This window comes from Girardinichthys multiradiatus, chromosome 8 (genome assembly GCF_021462225.1).
Source record: "Girardinichthys multiradiatus isolate DD_20200921_A chromosome 8, DD_fGirMul_XY1, whole genome shotgun sequence".
NCBI lineage: Eukaryota > Metazoa > Chordata > Actinopteri > Cyprinodontiformes > Goodeidae > Girardinichthys > Girardinichthys multiradiatus.
The window spans coordinates 22,144,168-22,163,522 of record NC_061801.1 but is presented as its reverse complement, the minus strand read 5'-3'; the positions used below and the strand labels follow the sequence as shown (position 1 = coordinate 22,163,522).

At 41.7% G+C, this 19,355-nt stretch overlaps 1 protein-coding gene across 2 annotated transcripts in view; it reads left to right on the top strand.

Moving 5' to 3' along the window:
- The window catches only part of pappaa (pregnancy-associated plasma protein A, pappalysin 1a), a 137,111-nt gene that overhangs the window by 28,236 nt on the left and 89,520 nt on the right, over nucleotides 1-19,355 (top strand). For both annotated transcript variants that reach the window (XM_047373534.1, XM_047373533.1), the window contains exon 7: nucleotides 6,092-6,593. In XM_047373534.1, the coding sequence (XP_047229490.1) occupies nucleotides 6,092-6,593 (502 nt within the window). The remainder of the gene's footprint in view (nucleotides 1-6,091; nucleotides 6,594-19,355) is intronic.

Genomic DNA, 19,355 nt, shown 5'->3' with positions numbered 1-19,355 from the left:
CACAAAGACTTGCTGTCTTGGTCACAGATGCGCCACCAAGACGTGCACCAACAATTTGTCCTCTTTTGAACTCTGATATGTCACCCATGTTGTGTGCTTTTCAATATTTTGAGCAAAACTGTGCTCTTACCCTGCTAATTGAACCTTCACACTCTGCTCTTACTGGTGCAATGTGCAATCAATGAAGACTGGCTACCAGGCTGGTCCAATTTAGCCATGAAACCTCCGACACTAAAATGACAGGTGTTTCAGTTTCATTGTCCAACCCCTGTATATTTTATACTTTTTATTTTACCAACATGGTTCGTCTGATCGAAAGTTATTAAAGGTTTTGGAGTAGCCCAATCAGGGTCCTAACTTCAAACTGGTAAAGAGGCCTCCAAGCTCAAAGGTAAATATTTAAAAACACAATCGAAAACAAACATGCAAGAAGCTGTGTAGCAGTAAGGAGAAGGGTTTGATTGCTATATTGCTAAATAATATTTTTCTCATTGATGATTTAAAGGATATAAATAATTTTCAACATGCTATTTGTATTAAAATGTTAAAAAACAAAACAAAAAACCCTCCAGGAATTAGTTCCCAATCCGAAACATTTAATGAAAGTAATTTTTTAATCTGCCTAATAGTTTTGAAGACTAATGGAAACAGGACGAAAAAGCAATAACACAACAAAAACTGAACAGAAAGTTTCTAAAAGTACACAAGTAAATAACTGTGGAATTATTGAAAGTATTTAAATCTCCAAAGAGGGGAGTTATTACCAAACAAAGCGGAGTTGTGTGGGAGAAGCAGCAAGCAAGACTAGCAGAAACCAGGCATGATTACTGTAGCATTATTATGCTATGTTTAAGAAGTTAAAAATGATAAACAAATCTCTCTCACAGTCTATCAAAAACAAACTGTCTCATAATGTCAAAATTAGTCTGAAAGATGAATTTTTGACCTTTGCATTGAGCAATCTTTATCACATAAAAACAAGCATATGGAGATTTCTGTAGATTTTCATGTTTAAGAATTATAATCAACAAAAATGCCACACTAAAGATTATATAAAGAATCAGCCAGAGCCAGTGATCAGTGGAATCATGACTTAAATATATTGTTAATGAGTATTTATCTCCAGTCTAATGAGTGTTTATCTCCCATCTTCAAAAGCCAGAGTCCTGAATGTTATAGATTTGCTCCTGGTTCCACACCAATCAACACAATGAATGGTTTATTACCAAGCCTTTGCAGAACATGATGAATGTAGGTATTTTAATCAGCTGTGTTAGACCAAAGACATTTTTAAAACATGCAGGACATGGGCATTTGATAAATGGATTTGGGCACCCCTGATCTAGTATCTATTCACTATTGATTATCTGTGCCAGAGAAACACACAAACATCTAATGACAAAGATGACAACACAAATTGTATTTTACAAACAACTGCAATCCAGCACCTTACTGTGATCCCAGCCATTTTGTTACGTCTCACTGAAACAGCTGGATCTCCTCAGGTGTGTGATTCCTACCAACTTTAGCTTGGCTGATGGAGAAATATCAGCACAACAGCTCTTTAAAACACTCGGCTCTTAGTTTTGGCACAGGTCATTGCATGGTGGTTCTGACCTTTTTTTTATTAACAGCTTTGGGTTGCTGATACAAAAAGGATTTTACCAAAGGAAAGTTACCAAGTCCTGCTGAGCACACATCCAAGGTGGGGAGGAAGAACAAACCAAAATAGATCACCTTAGGGTTTTGTATAGTTCATCAAAAAACATTTATCAGGTGATCAGGCCTCTCTCTCCCCCACTCATTATTACAAAATCTCCTTGATTGGCTCTAAGGTTTGGTCTGAATTTGAATTTAGCTCTTCAGAAGCATGTTCTTCCAGGGGAGGAGACGTCAGAACAGACTGGTCAACCAATCAGAGATGGAATTGGGGTAACATAAGAGTTACACAATGTTAGACGCCAAATAATAAGTTGGATTCCATTATTTTTCTAAAACACATTCTTTAATAAGAGAGAGACCTAAAATGTCTACAATCTATCACTGTAGACATGATACTATCTCATCACTGACCCCAATTTCAAATTACTATTTTTCTAAGACTTGTTATCATTCTATTGCATTAAATACTGGTTTACATTCAGGGTCATAAACACAGTCAATCGATATATTAAATTATTTCAAAGCCTTTTTTTAATAAAAAGGATTATCATATTTATTGAAAGACATACAGACCCATAAAATGCAAAAATAATAAATGACAGAACAAGACCAATTCTCAACCTCAACATACACATATGACTGACATCTTTGAAATCCTTAAACCAGAGTGTCCAAAGCAAACCAAATAAAAAACAGTAATCCTACACTAGAGCCTGACTGCAGGAATCTGACCACAACCACCCATGCAGCCAAGTTATTTGCTGCCTATGAAGCATATTCTTGTTCACAATAAGGCACGTATACTGAGACATGTCAAATAGCAACACTTTACTCTATAAAATTAACATGCTTAAGTCCAGCCTAAAGTGTTTTTTCTTGTGAACTGATGTGTGAATGCTTCATATTCAAAGTTTAACTCTTCATGGTTCTTTGCTCTTCAGTCTTATTCTCTGTTTAAAAAAAGTTAAATGTTTGGGTAAAATACATAATTCAATTCAGATTTTTTATATAGCGTCAATTTACAACATATGTCCTCACAAGGCACTTTAGAAATTCTAGTCAATCAAACTATCAAACAGTTCAATCAGATTAGGTTTATTATTCAAATTGGTTAAAAAAGTTTTTATAAGGACACCGACCAGATTGCATCGAGTCAGTGACTTATAGCAGTCACTCCTCCTGGATGAGCGTGTAGCAGCAGTGGACAGTCGCTTGCATTGATTTTGCAGCAATCCCTCATACTGAGCATGCATGTAGTAACAATGGAAAGGAAAACTCCCTTTTAACAGGAGGAAACCTTCAGCAGAACTAGGCTCAGTGTGAGCAAACATCTGCCATGACCAACTGAGGATTTGAGAGAACAGAGCAGAGACAGAAAAAAAAACATAGAAGCACTGATCCAGGAGTAATTTCTATAGGAAAGAAAAGTAATACATTTATGGTTATAGCTCCTTTAGTGGCTTTATCTAGGAGATAAAGACAGCTTAGCAGATGAACTCTGAGACAGTTTTCGAGTCTAGAGTATGAAAGAGAGCACATACAGTTAGTCACAGAAGAAACTCAACCAGTAGCTATGTCTAGGAGAGACAGGGTTTAACACTGAAAGACAGGGCCAAGTGTATCATCTGTAGAAGGTGACCATAAAGTTGTTGGCAGCAATAGCCAGCCGATGCCCCCATTTAGGAAGGTACCACAGCTGAACACAGAGCCCGGCCAGATGTAGAAAAGAGAGAGAACATAAAGTTAAAAGCTGAAATAACAGCAAATAATGCAAAATTGGACAGTAGTATGAGAATGTAGCAGAGAGTGAAATTGGTCATTATGTCCTCCAGCAGCCTAAGCCTATAGCAGCAGATAGCTCAGGATAACCTAAGCCACTCTAACTATAAGCTTTATCCAAAAGGAAAGTTTTAAGCCTAGCCTGAAAAGTAAACAGGGTGTCTGCCTCATGGACTTGAAACTGGGAGCTGGTTCCACAGGAGAGGAGCTTGATAACTAAAGGATCTGCCTCCCATTCTACTTCTACAGACTCTTGGAACCACCAGTAAACCTGCAGTCTGAAACGAAGTGCTCTATTTGGAACCAATGAAACAGATCTCTGATGTATGATGGAGCTAGATAATTAAGAGCTTTATATGTGAGAAGGAGAATTTTAAATTCTAAGGACAGCAGTCAGCTTGTAATTCAATCTTTTTTTCATCTCATGTTCTTTATTTTAACATCAGTGCCAGTTTTAACTGTCAGTTTTGACAATCTGTTGCAGATATAGCTGCTTCATCTACTAACAATTGTATTCTACAAATAAACTAAAGCGGTTTTGATATTAGTTCATATCCCATGTGTCCACAGAATGGCTTGTCAATCATGGATATATTCTCGCTTGGCTGTGAAACAGTTTGTTTTGCATTAGGCTATACAATGGATGACAACCCTGCTCTGTCTCCTCTTAAATCTCCAATAACATTACCAACAGCGCAGAGCAAAAGTCAAGCCCATCATAACAGCTGATATTACAAAATATTTTCAGTGGCTGCAACTCTTTTCCTTGCAAACTCTATAAAAATATACTCAAAAAGCCAGGACTACATGAGCATAGCGCAGCCAAGCTTTTGGAGCATCTCAGCCCTTTCTCTTCCAGTCCCCCTTACTTTCTCCATCTCTTCTTTTTCACTGACTGACTTTTCTTTAATTCACCTTCACTCTGGCCACACACACACTTACAGTACGATAATAGATATGTTGAGATAATGTGGCTTGGAATCCATTTTCAATCCTCACTTGATTAAACACTGGAATTTTGCAGGGTGCCCAGAAATGAGGTTAGCAAAGGGCTTTGATGGCTGCCAGCTTGGAAATGCACAAAAGGAAAACGAGGGAGAACATAGTGTCTACCGCTTGCTGGCTCCTGAAAGTGCTTGATGAATGTTAGCGTACGTCACTTGGGATAATGCGAGTTAGCTGTGTGTGGACTCCAAATATGGCTGGAGTGTGACCGTTTGAGGTTGTAATGACTGTGCTGATGTGAGAACCCTGCACAGGGCCTCTCTCAGAACGTACACACCTCAGCTCTGCCTTTCCTCTGCAGATAGACTCACAATTAACTCTTAGTTTCGCCTTAACCTTGATGTTACAAGATCTTTAGAAACACCAAAAACATAATTAATGCAAGTTCTGTTTCTTAACTGTTCTGAAAAATTTAGACTGAATTGCCTTGCAAAAATGTAAATAACCCTAAGTTTTTTCACAATATAGCCACAAACCGTGGCTGTGACCTTGTTTTCGGGGATTTCCTTTTGTCAAAGACCAAACCAAAGTAATCCGCATCTGTGAAGTAAAAAGGAAAAGGGAATGTTTTTCCATTTTACAAATAAATAAAATCTGTGTGTTATCTGTTTGTTTTCAGCTCTTTAATTCAGATACCCCTAATTAAAGCTCAGTGCAACCAATTACCATCAAAAGGTATCTAAATTGTAAATATAGTCCACTTGTGTGCGTATTTAATCTCAGTATACAAACAGCTGTTTTGTGAAGGCCTCAGAGGTTTGTTAGAGAATAATAGTAAGCAGAGCAGACAAGTCAATGATAAAGTTGTGGAAATGTTTAAAGCAAGGTTAGGTTTTAAACAGGGCAGCTATTAGTCTAGCATTTTTTTTAAATCTTACCTTTATGGAGGAGTGACCAACACCCTGAATACACCATCCTCACTATGAAACTTGGTTGTGTGCATCATCATGTGTGGTAATGCTTTTCTTCAGCAGGAAAAAGGTCAGACTTCATGCATGAAGCAAAAACTCTTAAAAGCTGCAAAAGACCTAAGACTAACGTGGAGTTTCAACTTCGAGTAGGACACCGAGCCTAAACATACAAAACAGCCAGTGTAAAGTTGGAAGGGTTTACTTCAGGGGTGCCCAAGTCCTGTCTTTGAGAGCTACTATCCTGTAATGTTTAGATGCATCCCTGCTACAACAAACCTAAATCAAATGACCGAATTCCCTCCATAGTGGTAAAGGGTCATTCATTTGATTTAGGTGTGTTGGAGAAGGGGTGCCTCGAAAAGTCGCAGGATAAAAGCTCTTGAGGGGCTGGACTTGGGCACCTCTGGTTTAGATCAAAGGTTATTCATGTGTTAGAAATACGAAGACCTAAATTGAGTTGAGAATGTGTTTACAGATGCTCTCCATCCAGTCTGGCTGAGTTAGAGCTATTTTGCAAAGTGCAAAATAGGGAAAAAAAAATTTTACTCTCTAGATCTGCAAATCTGGGAGAGACCTAATGTGGCTGAATTCATTAGCATGCCACAAATATGAAATATGAGAAAATATGAAAGGGGGTTATTAATACTTTTACAACTTTCTCTAATTTTCAAATGCCAGTAATTTCTTTTCAGTGTGGTGTTTACATGTTATCTGTTTTGTAACTTGTCCTACAGGCCCTCCAGATGTGGAGCAAGTTTGTGAGCCAAGTGTACGCACGTGGAGCCCAAATGCAGGAACTGACCAAGGTGTTGTTGGCCTGTCAGAGTGCCCTCCACAAGGCTGTATGCTTCAACTGGAGTTCCAACACCCAGTGGTGCCCGATTCGCTGACTGTATGGGTGACGTTTTTCAGTCCAGAGGAGAGCGCTCTGCCTGCTATCCATGACATCTTGCTTCTGACTGTGACTGGAAACAACATTTCGCTGGGCCCCAGTAATGTTTTCTGTGACACCCCATTGACTCTGAAGCTGGACGTGGAAGAAGAGGTGTATGGTGTACAGTTTTACACAATGGAGCAACACCTAGAGATTGATGCAACTTTATTGACATCCAAGCCAGACTGCATATTTTGCAAGCATTGCAAACCACTTCGCTACCGCTTGTTGCGCCAACCAGCCTTCACCCATGCCCCATATGGCCTGATACTAATTGAACCTATCCGTCAATATACAGACAGGTGAGTTCAAGTGGTGAAGTTCAGTCCATGATAACTGACTGAATGTTATCAGCATATTTTATATTCTATTGATTTACAAGGATAGACCAGTAACTTGAAAACATTGGGCCATATAATATTTTTTTAGAACAGATGTTTTTCCTCAAATTGTTTTCTGTTAAAAGCTTAAAATGGCTGAGTGTTTATGATTTAGCTTCTGGCTTTGGCGTGAGGTAATTTTAGACATGTCAGTAAAAGGTGTTTATTTATCTGTGGAAACTATCCACTAAAATATGCTCATGTAATAGCAGACATCCTTTTCAATACCCTCTGGAACACATGCACGCCACTGCTGCTTCTGCGCTTTCAGTTCAGCTTCCCCAACATTTGTTTCCTAAGTCACAGGTCAGTTGTCACCCACATTTGTTTTTTTCCTATGTTCCGTGAAGCAAGGGCAAATAGATGACTTGTTGAAGGTATTATCTGCACACTGTGGTGAGAATGTAGTGGTTTTCTTTCAAGGAATGTGCTGACTTGATATAAATTGTGCTATACATGGCGCTGCTGCGTGTCATACCATCTCGGTGTTGTGCTATCAGTGAGATTCACATGAGAAGGAAAGTGCTAGATAAAACACAAAAAGGGTGGGTATGCACGTTATGCAAGATGAAGTGATGAAATCTAAGTTTCAAAAGTGCAGAACTTCCTGGTTGAATGGTAGAATCTGTGGACGGTTGCCTCCAGTAAGGATGTATTTATTTGGAGGTTTTGGCACACTTTGCTGACTGTTGATGTACTGTAGGTAGTTTTACTACTGTGGTACATTTCACTAGCTGTGGTTGCATTCCAGTGGTAGTGGTCAGTGGAAATGGCTGTATATTTTTTTTCTTATGAGACCATGTGGGATCTTGTCTGTTAGGCTGCAGGAGAAGCTCTGTAGTAAATACGTATCACTGTTTTAGATATGAATTTTCCTTTACATATTTAATACAGAATAAAGAATGTAGTAGAGTGCTTTACAAAAGTTTTAATACCCCTCAAAAGTTTTCTCTGTAAGCCTCGGATAATCTGTTTTCCTCTTAGCTCCCCTCACATGTGGATTTTTGCAAGAATCAATTATTGGGCACATTTTATTTTTAAGTTAGATGCTTCCTCTAGACTCCATCTTTAGAAAATGTAGCCTCTCATTTCATTCACATGCAGATGACACGCATATCTAAACCACAATCATCCTTTTTCACTACAGCCATTGTTTGACTGCCTCACTGAGAGAAAAGCTTGGATGGCTTCAAATTTTTGAAACTTCAACGAAAATAAAACTGACATTATCATTTCTGGTCCCAGTGGAAATAGTTGCGCTTCTCCTCCGCCTGATCTAGGTAGCCTAGAGCGGTTTGAAAAATCTTAGATACAAAACTTTTGGGAAAATCCTTAATTCAAATTTTTATCTAATTTAATTCTTGACAGATGAACTCTGTAGTAAAAAGGTCCTTTTATAAATTGAGACTTTTATCTAGAGTGAAAGCACTTTTATCCTTTAATGATTTCGGGTAATTCACGCCTTCATTAGCCTCCAACTAGATTACTGTAACTGGTGTTAGCCAGGTCGGGCTATCATGAGTCCAGATGGTTCAAAACGCTGTAGCTCATTTTTTAAGTCAAACAAAAAAGGGTGAACATATCCCCCTAGTGCCTGCTTCTCCTTCACTGGCTCCCTGTTAGTTTTAGAATTGATTATAAGGTTTTATTAATTACCCATGAGGCCCTGAATGGGCAGGCTACTGAATACTTTGACCTCGGGCAGCCTTATGGGCCCTTTAGGTCCCTTACATCAAATGATCTTTTGTGCTTCATTGTACTAAGATACAGGCTGTTGTGTGTGTATGTGGGGGGGGGGGGGGGGGGGGGGGGGGGGAGGAGGAGGAGGGGGGTCCTTTATTTTTATTTTGTTGTATTATGTCTTTAATTGTTTTTAACTTTTGAATTATTGTTGTTATTTGTTGTTTTTGTGTGCAGCACTTTGGCCAACGGCAGTTGTTTTTAAATGTGCTATATAAATAAATTCGATTTGAATTGGATTTGTAGAACCAGCTTTTGCTGCAGCTGTAAATTGTCTGGGGTATGTTCCTGAGAGCTTTGCAAATAAGCTCAGATTGGATAGACACTGTCAGTAGAGAGTAATTCTTTAAGTCTTACCTTAGATTCTCAGGTGGATTTCTGCCTGGACTTAGAGGGGTCACTTCTAACACATAAATATGCTAAACTGTTCAATTGTAGTCCGGGTTGATGTCTAACTGGAAGGTGAGCCTCGGCCCCAGTTTTCTTCTAGGATGCAACTAAATCCATTTACCAATTCATTCTGACCAACTTTTCACACCTTGTTGAAAAAAAAGCATCCCCACAGGATGATTCTACCACCCCAATGTTTCAGTGTGAGAAGGGAGTGTTCAAAGTGTTGAGCAGTATTAGTTGTATGGCAAACATAGTGCTTTGCATATAAGCTAAAATGTTCAATTTTGGTCTCATTTACCCAGAGCATCTTTCTTGTTTTTGTCTGTAACTTTTTATGGTCTTCTACTTCCCACTCCCACTTCCCACTCATAAACACCAGATTTGTGGAGCAATGACCAATAGTTGTACTGTGACAGATTCTTAAAACAGAGCTGTGGATGTATTAGATCCTCCAGAGCTACCAGGGGGTTCTTAGCAGCTGCTTTCATCAACGCTCTCCTTGCCCACATGGTAAGTGTGGGCAACCATGTTGTGGTAGGCTTGCAGTTGTGCTTTACTGTTTCCATTTTGGGATTATGAATTAAGCAGTGCTCTGTGAGATGCTTAACGGTTGGAATATTGTTTTATCCCCTAATAACACTTTAAACTTCCATAACTTTATCCATGACCTGTCTGATGTATCCCTTGGTGTTCATCATGCAATTTGTTCACAATTTTTTAACAAGTCTTAGATGTATTTATACTAAAATCAAATTACATACGGGTACACTTTTATAACAATCAGGTGACTTCTGAAAACAACTGTTCAAGTGGACAATCCATCACAGAACCACTATAGAAACACATCTAAGAAATGTACCCTGGTTTTCAGTGGCCAACTAGAGCACTCAGAGAAAACCTAGGGCTAGGAATAATGTTTGAATTTACCAACACAATGTAACTCACCTCTTTATTGAGTAAAAGTGTTGTATTCAGATGAATGAGAAAAGTGAAAAGAGGCTTCAATCTACTGTATTTCTACTTAACTCTTCTGACCCACAAGTGTTTTTTTTTTTTTTTTTTAGAAAGGATTATATTTTAAAGACATCTTTAGGGCCTATCTATCATTTGGATCCAGCTTCAGAAGATTTTTGGGTTGGCCACACAGAACATTAATTCTTCCTGCACGTTTCCCTGGGATTTGAGTGAGTGGATGAGGGGTGAGGGGAATTGACCTCTTCCTGTCAGGCCATTGGCCTTCATTTAAGCTGGGGCGAACAACAGGAGGAACGACTGACATCTTGGCTCCTTTGGCTCCATCAATGAGTGGTGGTTTGTTTGGAATGGCCAACGGCTGGGAGGTCAGGGTGACAGAGTAAATTATGGTGCAGAGTTTGAAGGGTAAAGAGGAGACACAGGGTGGGTGGTTGTATCAGTTGGGGGTAAATTATTACCTGGCTTAGGAAGGGGATCGGGGTGAGTGGGAAAGGGTGATGAAGGAGACATACAGGGGGTCAAGAAAGTATGAAGTGAGAGACCTCCCAGGCAATAAAAAGCACCCAGGACAGCTCTCACAGCTTCATATTTACCACGCACTATAGGTTAGGACTCCATCCTGGTTATGCTTTAACATTAAGTCTTTCACATAATATGCCCCATCCATCAATGTAGGAACTCTGAATATCTTTTCTTAATACAAAATCTGTTGACTTAATTTGTGGATAAGTGCCTGGAAATTATGTCAACATATTCCATCAGACACTGAACAGTAAGTTGAATTACCTTCCCCTATCGTGTTATGATGGTGGTTTTATGGGAGAGGCTTTAAATCACTAAGAAATGCAGGTGAACGTTTTTCAATTGTAACTATGGAGTTTGGAGATTTAGCAGAAAGAGAGCTTGTTGCGTCTGATCACAATGCCCCACTGGTGTCAATTCCCATCTTCCTCTATATAGATATTGATTTTACTTTTAAATTGTATCTTTCTCTTATATCAGCCTTATGTGGAATAAAGTAAATAGCCTAACTATGTTTGTAATAAATCCTTCCAGGGGCTGCTGATCATTACGGGATCTTCGGATTGCAAAGATACTATTACCATCTTCAGACAGCGGACTTATCAGAATGACTTGGGTGCTATTTATTTTGCCTCTACACCATTAACTCTCTATGCTAGCGCAGTTGTCTTTTTTATCCATTTGCCACTGGACATTTTTTACTGACCATACATCAATTTGTACCAGCTGTGGGGAATTTCTGCATTCACTTTGACAACTGATGATTTAAATGAATGTCCTATTATCTACTCATAGTCTGCAGTAATGAAATTTGGTTATGTGACTCATTAGATTTTAGGAGTTGTAATCTGTCATATTTCATAGGTATCAACAGTCTCAAAACAGAACTAATCAAAAGCAATAAGGGCTAAAAAATTGGGCAAAAAAAAAACTTCCATCCATCTATTGTGTATACCTGCTTGTTCTTGCATGGTCACAGGGGGCTGGTGCCTATCTCCAGCAATCATTATGGCATAGAAACAACTATGTGCACACACACTCATACTTAGGGGCAATTTAGAGAGACTAATTAACCTAACAGTTATGTTTTTGGTCTGTAGGAGGAATAGTGTTACCAACTGCACCACCATGCAGCCCCTAAAAATCTAAACATCTTAAGATAATATACAGTTAAATTATACATGAAATCCGACCATTTCTTTTTTAGAGTTTTCACCCCTATTAATCAAAATACTTAACTATCAAAGGGAAATAATCTGATGCACTAAAGTTTAGTAAAAAAGAATGAAATGGTTCGTTTACAGTTATGAAATATAAAGTGTTTATAAAAGACTACAAACCCCTGGTAAAATGCCATGTTTTTGTGATGTAGAACATGAAGCCAAGATAAATCACTTCTGAGCACAGCTACCTTTCAGGACTAACCAAAATAGTCTAAAATAACATTTGTCTTTATTTTTTACACCTCAAAAATCTGGAATTTTAATGGTTGTGTTTTTTTTAGATCCACCAGCAAGATATTGCAAAGTAAAGGGACAAATTGTTTATGTTATGGGGTATAAAGAAGTGTTTTCCAATCCTTTCCACTACACTGCAGGTTTTAGATTATTCCCAGATTCAACACATCTCATTTAATTTGACTGGTCAATAAGAAACCTCTTGTGAACTTGGTGACATGCTGAGGGAGGTAATTTAATCAGTGGAATCAGATCTGTTAAAGAATGTCTCAAGAAGCAAGGATTGAAAAAATGCAACAACAAATAACATTTATTGTTTAAAAATAATCTCCTATTTTAAAATTATAATTTAATTATATTTTCAAATGTGAAGTTTTAGTCTGATGAAACACCATGGGTGGTAAAATCTGATAAAAATATATGACAGTTGCTGTCGTTAAAGGTGTTTTTTTGTTGATTTTTGCACCTCAAAGTCAAACTTTTACCTCCTTTTATATCTTTTTTCCCAATCTGTAAACATTCAGCCAACATCGACAAAGAGCTATAATAGGACCACATTCATATGCATGGTCACACACTAGCCCACACATCTTTAAAGGTGCATAGCTAAGCCCTGAAACACACAAATAATTCTATTGGTCTAAGTAGAAGGCAGACTTGTTTTTCAAATCCTGCAGTGTGTAATCTACTGGAACTATCACAATTTATTTAAATGTAGTAATGCGGTACCATTTGTCCAACTTTAGAGTGAACTTAGTTTAAATGTCTGTTTATCAACAGATAAAACGGGGGTATTTTCTTAATCCTCTGTTGCTCAAAATGATGTTATCTTCATATAAATCAAAAATTGTATCAAATCATAGATAAACTATGTACTGAACTCTATGGGAAGGTGAAGTCATACATATCTGTTACATCTGCTCCATCTGCTCCATTTCCGCATTTTCATTCCTCCCTACTGCAACTCTTTACATGACCAGCTGCAGTTGGGTCAGAGGGAACCAGGCACACACCTAATTGGGAGCAGATTTAATCCCACCTCTCATATATACAGTATATATATATACAGTACTATGCAAAAGTTTTAGGCAGGTGTGAAAAAATGCTGTAAGCAAAGAATGCCTTCAAAAATGGAAGTGTTAATCATTTTTTATAATTTCATCAATCAACAAAATGCAGTGAGTAAACAAAAGAGAAATCTAAATCAAATCAATATTTGGTGTGACCACCCTTTGCCTTCAAAACAGCATCAATTCTTCTAGGTACACTTGCACAGTTTTGTAAGGAACTTGGCTGGTAGGTTGTTTCAAACAAGAACTAACCACAGATCTTCTGTGGATGTAAGCTTTCTCACATCCTTCTGTTTCTTCATGTCATCCCAGACACACTCAATGATGTTGAGATCAGTGCTCTGTGGGGGCCATACCATTACTTCCAGTAAGTCTTGTGTTCATTTAGAAATACAACATTTTTACTTAGCCATTGTTTGACAGCAGTCCAAGAGATTTACTGCACCCTGGCTCAAGAGATAAGTAAATTTGTAGGTTGTCTGTATAACAGTGGAAGGACAGTTGGAGAGCAGTTAGTTAGTTTTCCTGAGTTGCAGCATATAAAGTGAAAAGACACCATGAATGGAGCCTTGTGGCACCCCACACAGAAAAGAAGTAAACCACTTGCAGTGGCACGGATATCAATAAAGTGAGTCAAATGACACAGAAGGACATAATGGTCAAGAGGTGTAAGGTCAAGAGGGCAGTTAGTAGGTCTCATGTGCTGAATCAGTTCAGTCAAAGAAGAAAAGGACACTGGTTCAAACTGCTCAAAAATAGCTCAAACAGGAGCAACAGATAAATCTACAATACAATAGGTGTGGTGGAAACCTGCTCTATAGATGTCACTTTTTCAGTAAAAAATGAAAGAAAATTGTCACACATAATGAGTGATGCCTCAAGGAGAACAGAGGTTGGAGGAATTATGACAGAGTTAACTAAGTTAAATAACACCCTGAGACGATGACTGTTGTAGGAAATCATATCAGACAAAACTGAGATTTTGCCTCCTTAACAGATCTCTGGTACTGAGCAAGACTGTCACTTACTACTTCTAGAGATGCATGCCGTTTGTATTTCTTCCATTGTTGTTCGGCTTTTCTGCACTGTCTCCTGAGTGCACGGGTGACATAATTTATCCAGAGCTGGTTTTGATAGATTGAAACCAAATGGCAACAATGAAATACAGGATCTGATTGCAAGTATTATAAAAAGAGGAAAGACAATCATCAGAAAACAATGGGTGTATAGTCCAGTTAAAGCAAAAAACGATGAGTCTATAAAAGCAGCAGTGGACTGTCCCGCTATAGCAGGTATCAGGATGCAACAGTAACAACTGGCTGCCAGTGGCCTACTGGTTGAAGAGGGAGCTTCAATAATAATGGGGAAATTATCTGAGATGACAGTCTTAGATATTTCACAGAGAGAAATGGACAGCCTATGAGAAATAACAAAGTTCAATGTGTGTCCAAGATGATGTGCTGGTGTACGTCCGTCCGTCCGTCCGTCCGTCCGTCCGTCCGTCCATCCATTGTCTTCTGCTTATCCAGGGTCGGGTCGCGGGGCAGCAGCCTAAGCAGAGAGACCCAAACTTCTCTCTCCCCATCCACTTGGGCCAGCTCGTCCGTGGGAATCCCAAGGCGTTCCCAGGCCAGCCGGGAAACATAGTTCCTCCAGCGTGTCCTGCATCTTCCTCTGGGCCTCCTCCCAGTGGGACGTGCCTGGAACACCTCACGAGGGAGGCGTCTAGGAGGCATCCTAACCAGATGCCCGAGCCACCTCAACTGGCTCCCTCTTGACGTGGAGAAGCAGCTGCTCTACTCTTGAGTCCCTCCCGGATGACCGAGCTTCTCACCCTATCTCCTATCTCTAAGGGAGAGCCCAGACACCCTGTGGAGGAATCTCATTTCAGCCGCTTGTATCCGTAATCTTGATTTTTTCGGTCATGTCCCAAAGTTCATGACCATAGATGAAGGTAGGAACGTAGATCGACCGGTAAATCGAAAGCTTCGCTTTTTGACTCAGCTCTCTCTTCACTCTGTACTTACTTATTGTGTTAAATTTAAAGAAGCCAAAGGCCTTGAAAATTCAGAGGCCAACAAGTCAGAAGGATAACAAAGATGGATAATTTAATTCCCACAAATTAAAAATGATCATATGTTTTTTTAGGTATGTTCATTATACTAATACCATTTTTGGAATATGAAACCTTTGGTGAATTAGTGTTGTTTTTTTCCAGTGGGGGAAGTAACCTAGTTGGAGGGGAATGTTTAATTGTAACCAGAAATGACAATAGCATGAGCCACAATTGCAGAACATGATACAAGCTTTAAGAAATGAAACTGAAAAAAACAAAAACAGTAGCCACAAACCATTGTCAAGAATATACTAAATACAACCATGTAAAATGTTTATTTTAAAAGAAAGAAGCAAAATATGTGTACTTGTAAATGAGAAACAGAGTTGGTTAGTTTTTCATTTAGGTTTCCCATATTGTTATTTACTCTGGGCGTTGCAGGATGCCTATTGTTCTACCGTCATTTGAGAGGGTTCTGTATTTCTAAAAATCAAAAATGCTGAGGGCTCATCAACATTTATGGCTTTCCTGTACATCACTCAAACACTTCCTTGGTTTAACTGCTGACTTTGGCCTGGAGTTTGATGAGTCAGAGTGAGTTGGCATCAGTGTTTGCTCCTGGTGGTAAATTGCATTTGCACTGAGGATTATATAGCTGTATTGGGAATAGTGGTTTAAACTTATGTTTATTTGTTAATGTCAGGAGACGAGAGTTGGCTGACGGTCTTTTGTGTATGTTATCCATTACTGCGTTTGAAGGTGTGTGTTTGTGTGTTTCTACAAGGAACGTACTACACATGCTTATGCTGACTACAATGGTATTCCTTTGAGCATTGTAGTATTTTTGACTACTTGTCACTGCACTGATGGCATTGACGATGAAATTCTAAAATTAAGTCAATGATAGTTGATGGCCCACATGAAGTCATCTATGGCAAGCCTGTTGGATTCATTTTCCTCATTTACTGATGTCCTCCCCACCCATTTACCTGTGTTTGCTACACACAAACAGATAACAGTCATGGTTATAACAACCAATTATGCAATCCTATCCTCCTATGTACTAAATAACATAAAAGCAAACATTTTGTTTCAAATTGTCCGTAGTGTCAGCTTAGTCTAACTGCAACAAAAAGTCACTCCCATAACTGTTTTTTAGGATCCATTTGTATTTTTTACTTGTATTTATATGCATTAGAAAGATATTTGGATCAGTAGTCAGTTCGTCAGTGTTGTTCTTATTCCTCAATGAGAACCTAATATAACATTTGATAAGCAAGCAAAAGAAAAATGGGTCCTATCTGGGTACATGCAGCCTTTCAGCATCTGACCAGATTAGTCTAAGATTGATTTTCTTGATACTCGTACTCGTCGTCTTCGTCGTACTCATCGTCTTCCACTTTATCTGGGACCGGGTTGCGGGGGCAGCAGACTCAGCAAAGACGCCCTGACGTCCCTCTCCCCATACACCTCCTCCAGCTCCCCCAGGGGAAGCCCAAGGCGTTCCCAGGTCAGCCGAGAGACATAGTCCCTCCAGCGTGTCCTGGGCCGTCCCCTGGGCCTCCTCCCGGTGGGACGTGCCTGGAACACCTCCCGAGGAAGGCGTCCGGGAGGCATCCGAAATAGATGCCCGAGCCACCTAAACTGGCTCCTCTCGATGAGGAGGAGCAGCGGCTCTACTCCGAGCCCCTCCCGGATGGCCGAGGTCCTCTCCCTATCTCTAAGGGAGTGCCCGACAATCCTACGGAGGAAGCTCATTTCAGCCGCTTGTATCTGGGATCTCGTTCTTTCGGTCATGACCCAAAGTTCATGGCCATAGGTGAGGGTAGGAACGTAGACCGACTGGTAAATTGAGAGCTTCGCTTTTCAGCTCAGCTCTCTCTTCACCACAATGGAATGGCACAGTGCCCCCATTACTGCGGCAGTCGCACCGATCCGTCTGTTGATCTCCCACGCCATTCTTCCCTCACTCGTGAACAAGACCCCGAGAAATGTGAACTCCTCCACTTGAGGCAGGAACTCCCCTCCAACCTGAAGAGGACAAGACACCCTTTTCCGGTCAAGAACCATGGCCTCAGACTTGGAGGAGCTGATCTTCATCCCAGCCGCTTCACACTCGTCTGCGAACTGCCCCAGCGCATGCTGTAGGTCTTGGCTAGAGAGGGCCCAGCAGGACCACGTCATCCACTGGTCCCCAAACCAGACCCCCTTTGGCCCTTGGCTGTGCCTAGAAATCCTGTCCATAAAAGATATGAACAGGACCGTTGACAAACGGCAGCCCTGCCGGAGTCCAACATGCACCGGGAACAGGTCCGACTTAATGCCAGCAATGCAGACCAAACTTCTGCTCCACTTGTACAGAGACCGGATGGCCCCTAATAAAGGGCCCCCGATTCCATACTCCTGGAGCACCCCCTACAGGGCACCAAGAGGGACAGAGTCGAATGCTTTCTCCAGGTCCACAAAATACATGTGGACCGGTTGGGTAAACGCCCATGAACCCTCGAGTACCCTGTAGAGGGTATAGAGCTGGTCCATTGTTCCACAGCCGGGACGAAAACCACACTGCTCCTCCAGAAGCCGAGGTTCGACTATCGCCCCGGACTGTCCTCTCCAATACTCTGATGTAGGCCTTACCAGGGAGGCTGAGTAGTGTGATTCCCCTGTAGTTGGAACACACTCTCCAGTCACCCTTCTTATGAAGGCGGACCACCACCCCAGTCTGCCAGTCCAGAGGCACTGTCCCTGACCGCCACTGAATGTTGAAGAACCACGACAGCCCCACAACATCCAGAGACTTGAGGTACTCAGGGCGGATCTCACCCTCCCCCGAAGCCATGCCACTGCGGAGCTTTTTAACTACCTCAGTGACTTCAGCCTGGGTGAAGAATGGGTCTAACCCCGAGTCCCCAGCCTCTGTTTCCACCACGGAATGCGTAATGGCAGGATTGAGGAGATCCTCTAAGTACTTCATTCACTCCCCGAAAATGTCCCCAGTCGGGGTCAGCAGCCTCCCACCCCCACTGTAAATAGTGTTGGCGAAGCACTGCCTTCCCCTCCTGATGCACCGGACGGTTTGCCAGAATCGCTTCGAGGCCAACCGGTAGTCCTTCTTCATGGCCTCACCGAACTCCTTCCAGGCCTGGGTTTTTGCCTCTGCCACAGCCCGGGCGATGGCATGCTTGGCCTCACGGTACCCGTCAGCCGCTTCAGGAGTCCTACAAGCCAACCACAGCCGATAGGACTCCTTCTTCAGCTTGACAGCATCCTTTACTGCCGGTGTCCACCACCGGGTTCGGGGATTACCACAGACCTTACGGCGGCAGCTACGGGCAGCAGCATCGACAATAGATGCAGAGAACATGGTCCACTCGGACTCTATGTCTCCAACATCCCCCGGAATCTGGTCAAAGGGAGTTGAATACCAAGTCTGCCAAGTCTGTCCGACTTTCTCCTTCTCCAGCGGATCCAACTTACCACCAGGTGGTGATCATTGGACAGCTCAGCCCCTCTCTCCACCCGAGGATCCAAATCATGCGGCCGAAGGTCTGACGATACAACAACAAAGTCGATCATCGACCTCCTGCCTAGGGTGTCCTGGTGCCAAGTGCACTGATGGACACCCTTATGGTTGAACCTGGTGTTCATTATGGACAATCCGTGACTAGCACAGAAGTCCAATAACGAAACACCACTCGGATTCAGATCAGGGAGGCCATTCCTCCCGATCACGCCTCTCCAGGTGTCACTGTTGTTTCCCACGTGGGCGTTGAAGTCCCCCAGCAGAATAATGGAGTCCCCAGGAGGGGCACTATCCAACACCCCCGACAGGGACGCTAAGAAGGCCGGGTACTCCGCACTACCGCCCAGCCTGTTTGCCAAACGACAGTCAGAGACCTGTCCCCAACCCGAAGGCACAGGGATGCGACCCTCTCATCCACTAGAGTAAACCCCAATACGAGACGGCTGAGCTGGGGGGCAACAATCAAACCCACCCCATTCCGCCGCCTCTCCCCGTGGGCCACTCTAGAGTAGAAGAGAGTCCAGCCCCTCTCGAGGAGATGGGTTCCAGAGCCTACACTGTGCGTGGAGGTGAGCCCGACTATTTCTAGTCGATATCTCTCGACCTCCCGCACAAGCTCAGGCTTCTTCCCCCCCAGTGAGATGACATTCCATGTCCCTAGAGCCATCTGGGGATCAGGCCGCCGAGGGTCCCGGACGGGACCCGACCCCAGGTCTGGCTTCAGGGTGGGACCCTGGCTCCGCCATACCGGGCGACGTCACGTGCCTCGATCGTATAGTCCTCATGAGGGTGTCGTGAACTGCTCTTTGTGTGACCCGTCACCTAGAGTCTGTTTGCTATGGTAGACCCTACCAGGAGCATTTAAGCCCCAGACAACATAGCCTCTAGGATCATTCAGGCACTCAAACCCCTCCACCACGTTAAGGTGACGATTCAAGGAGGGGATTT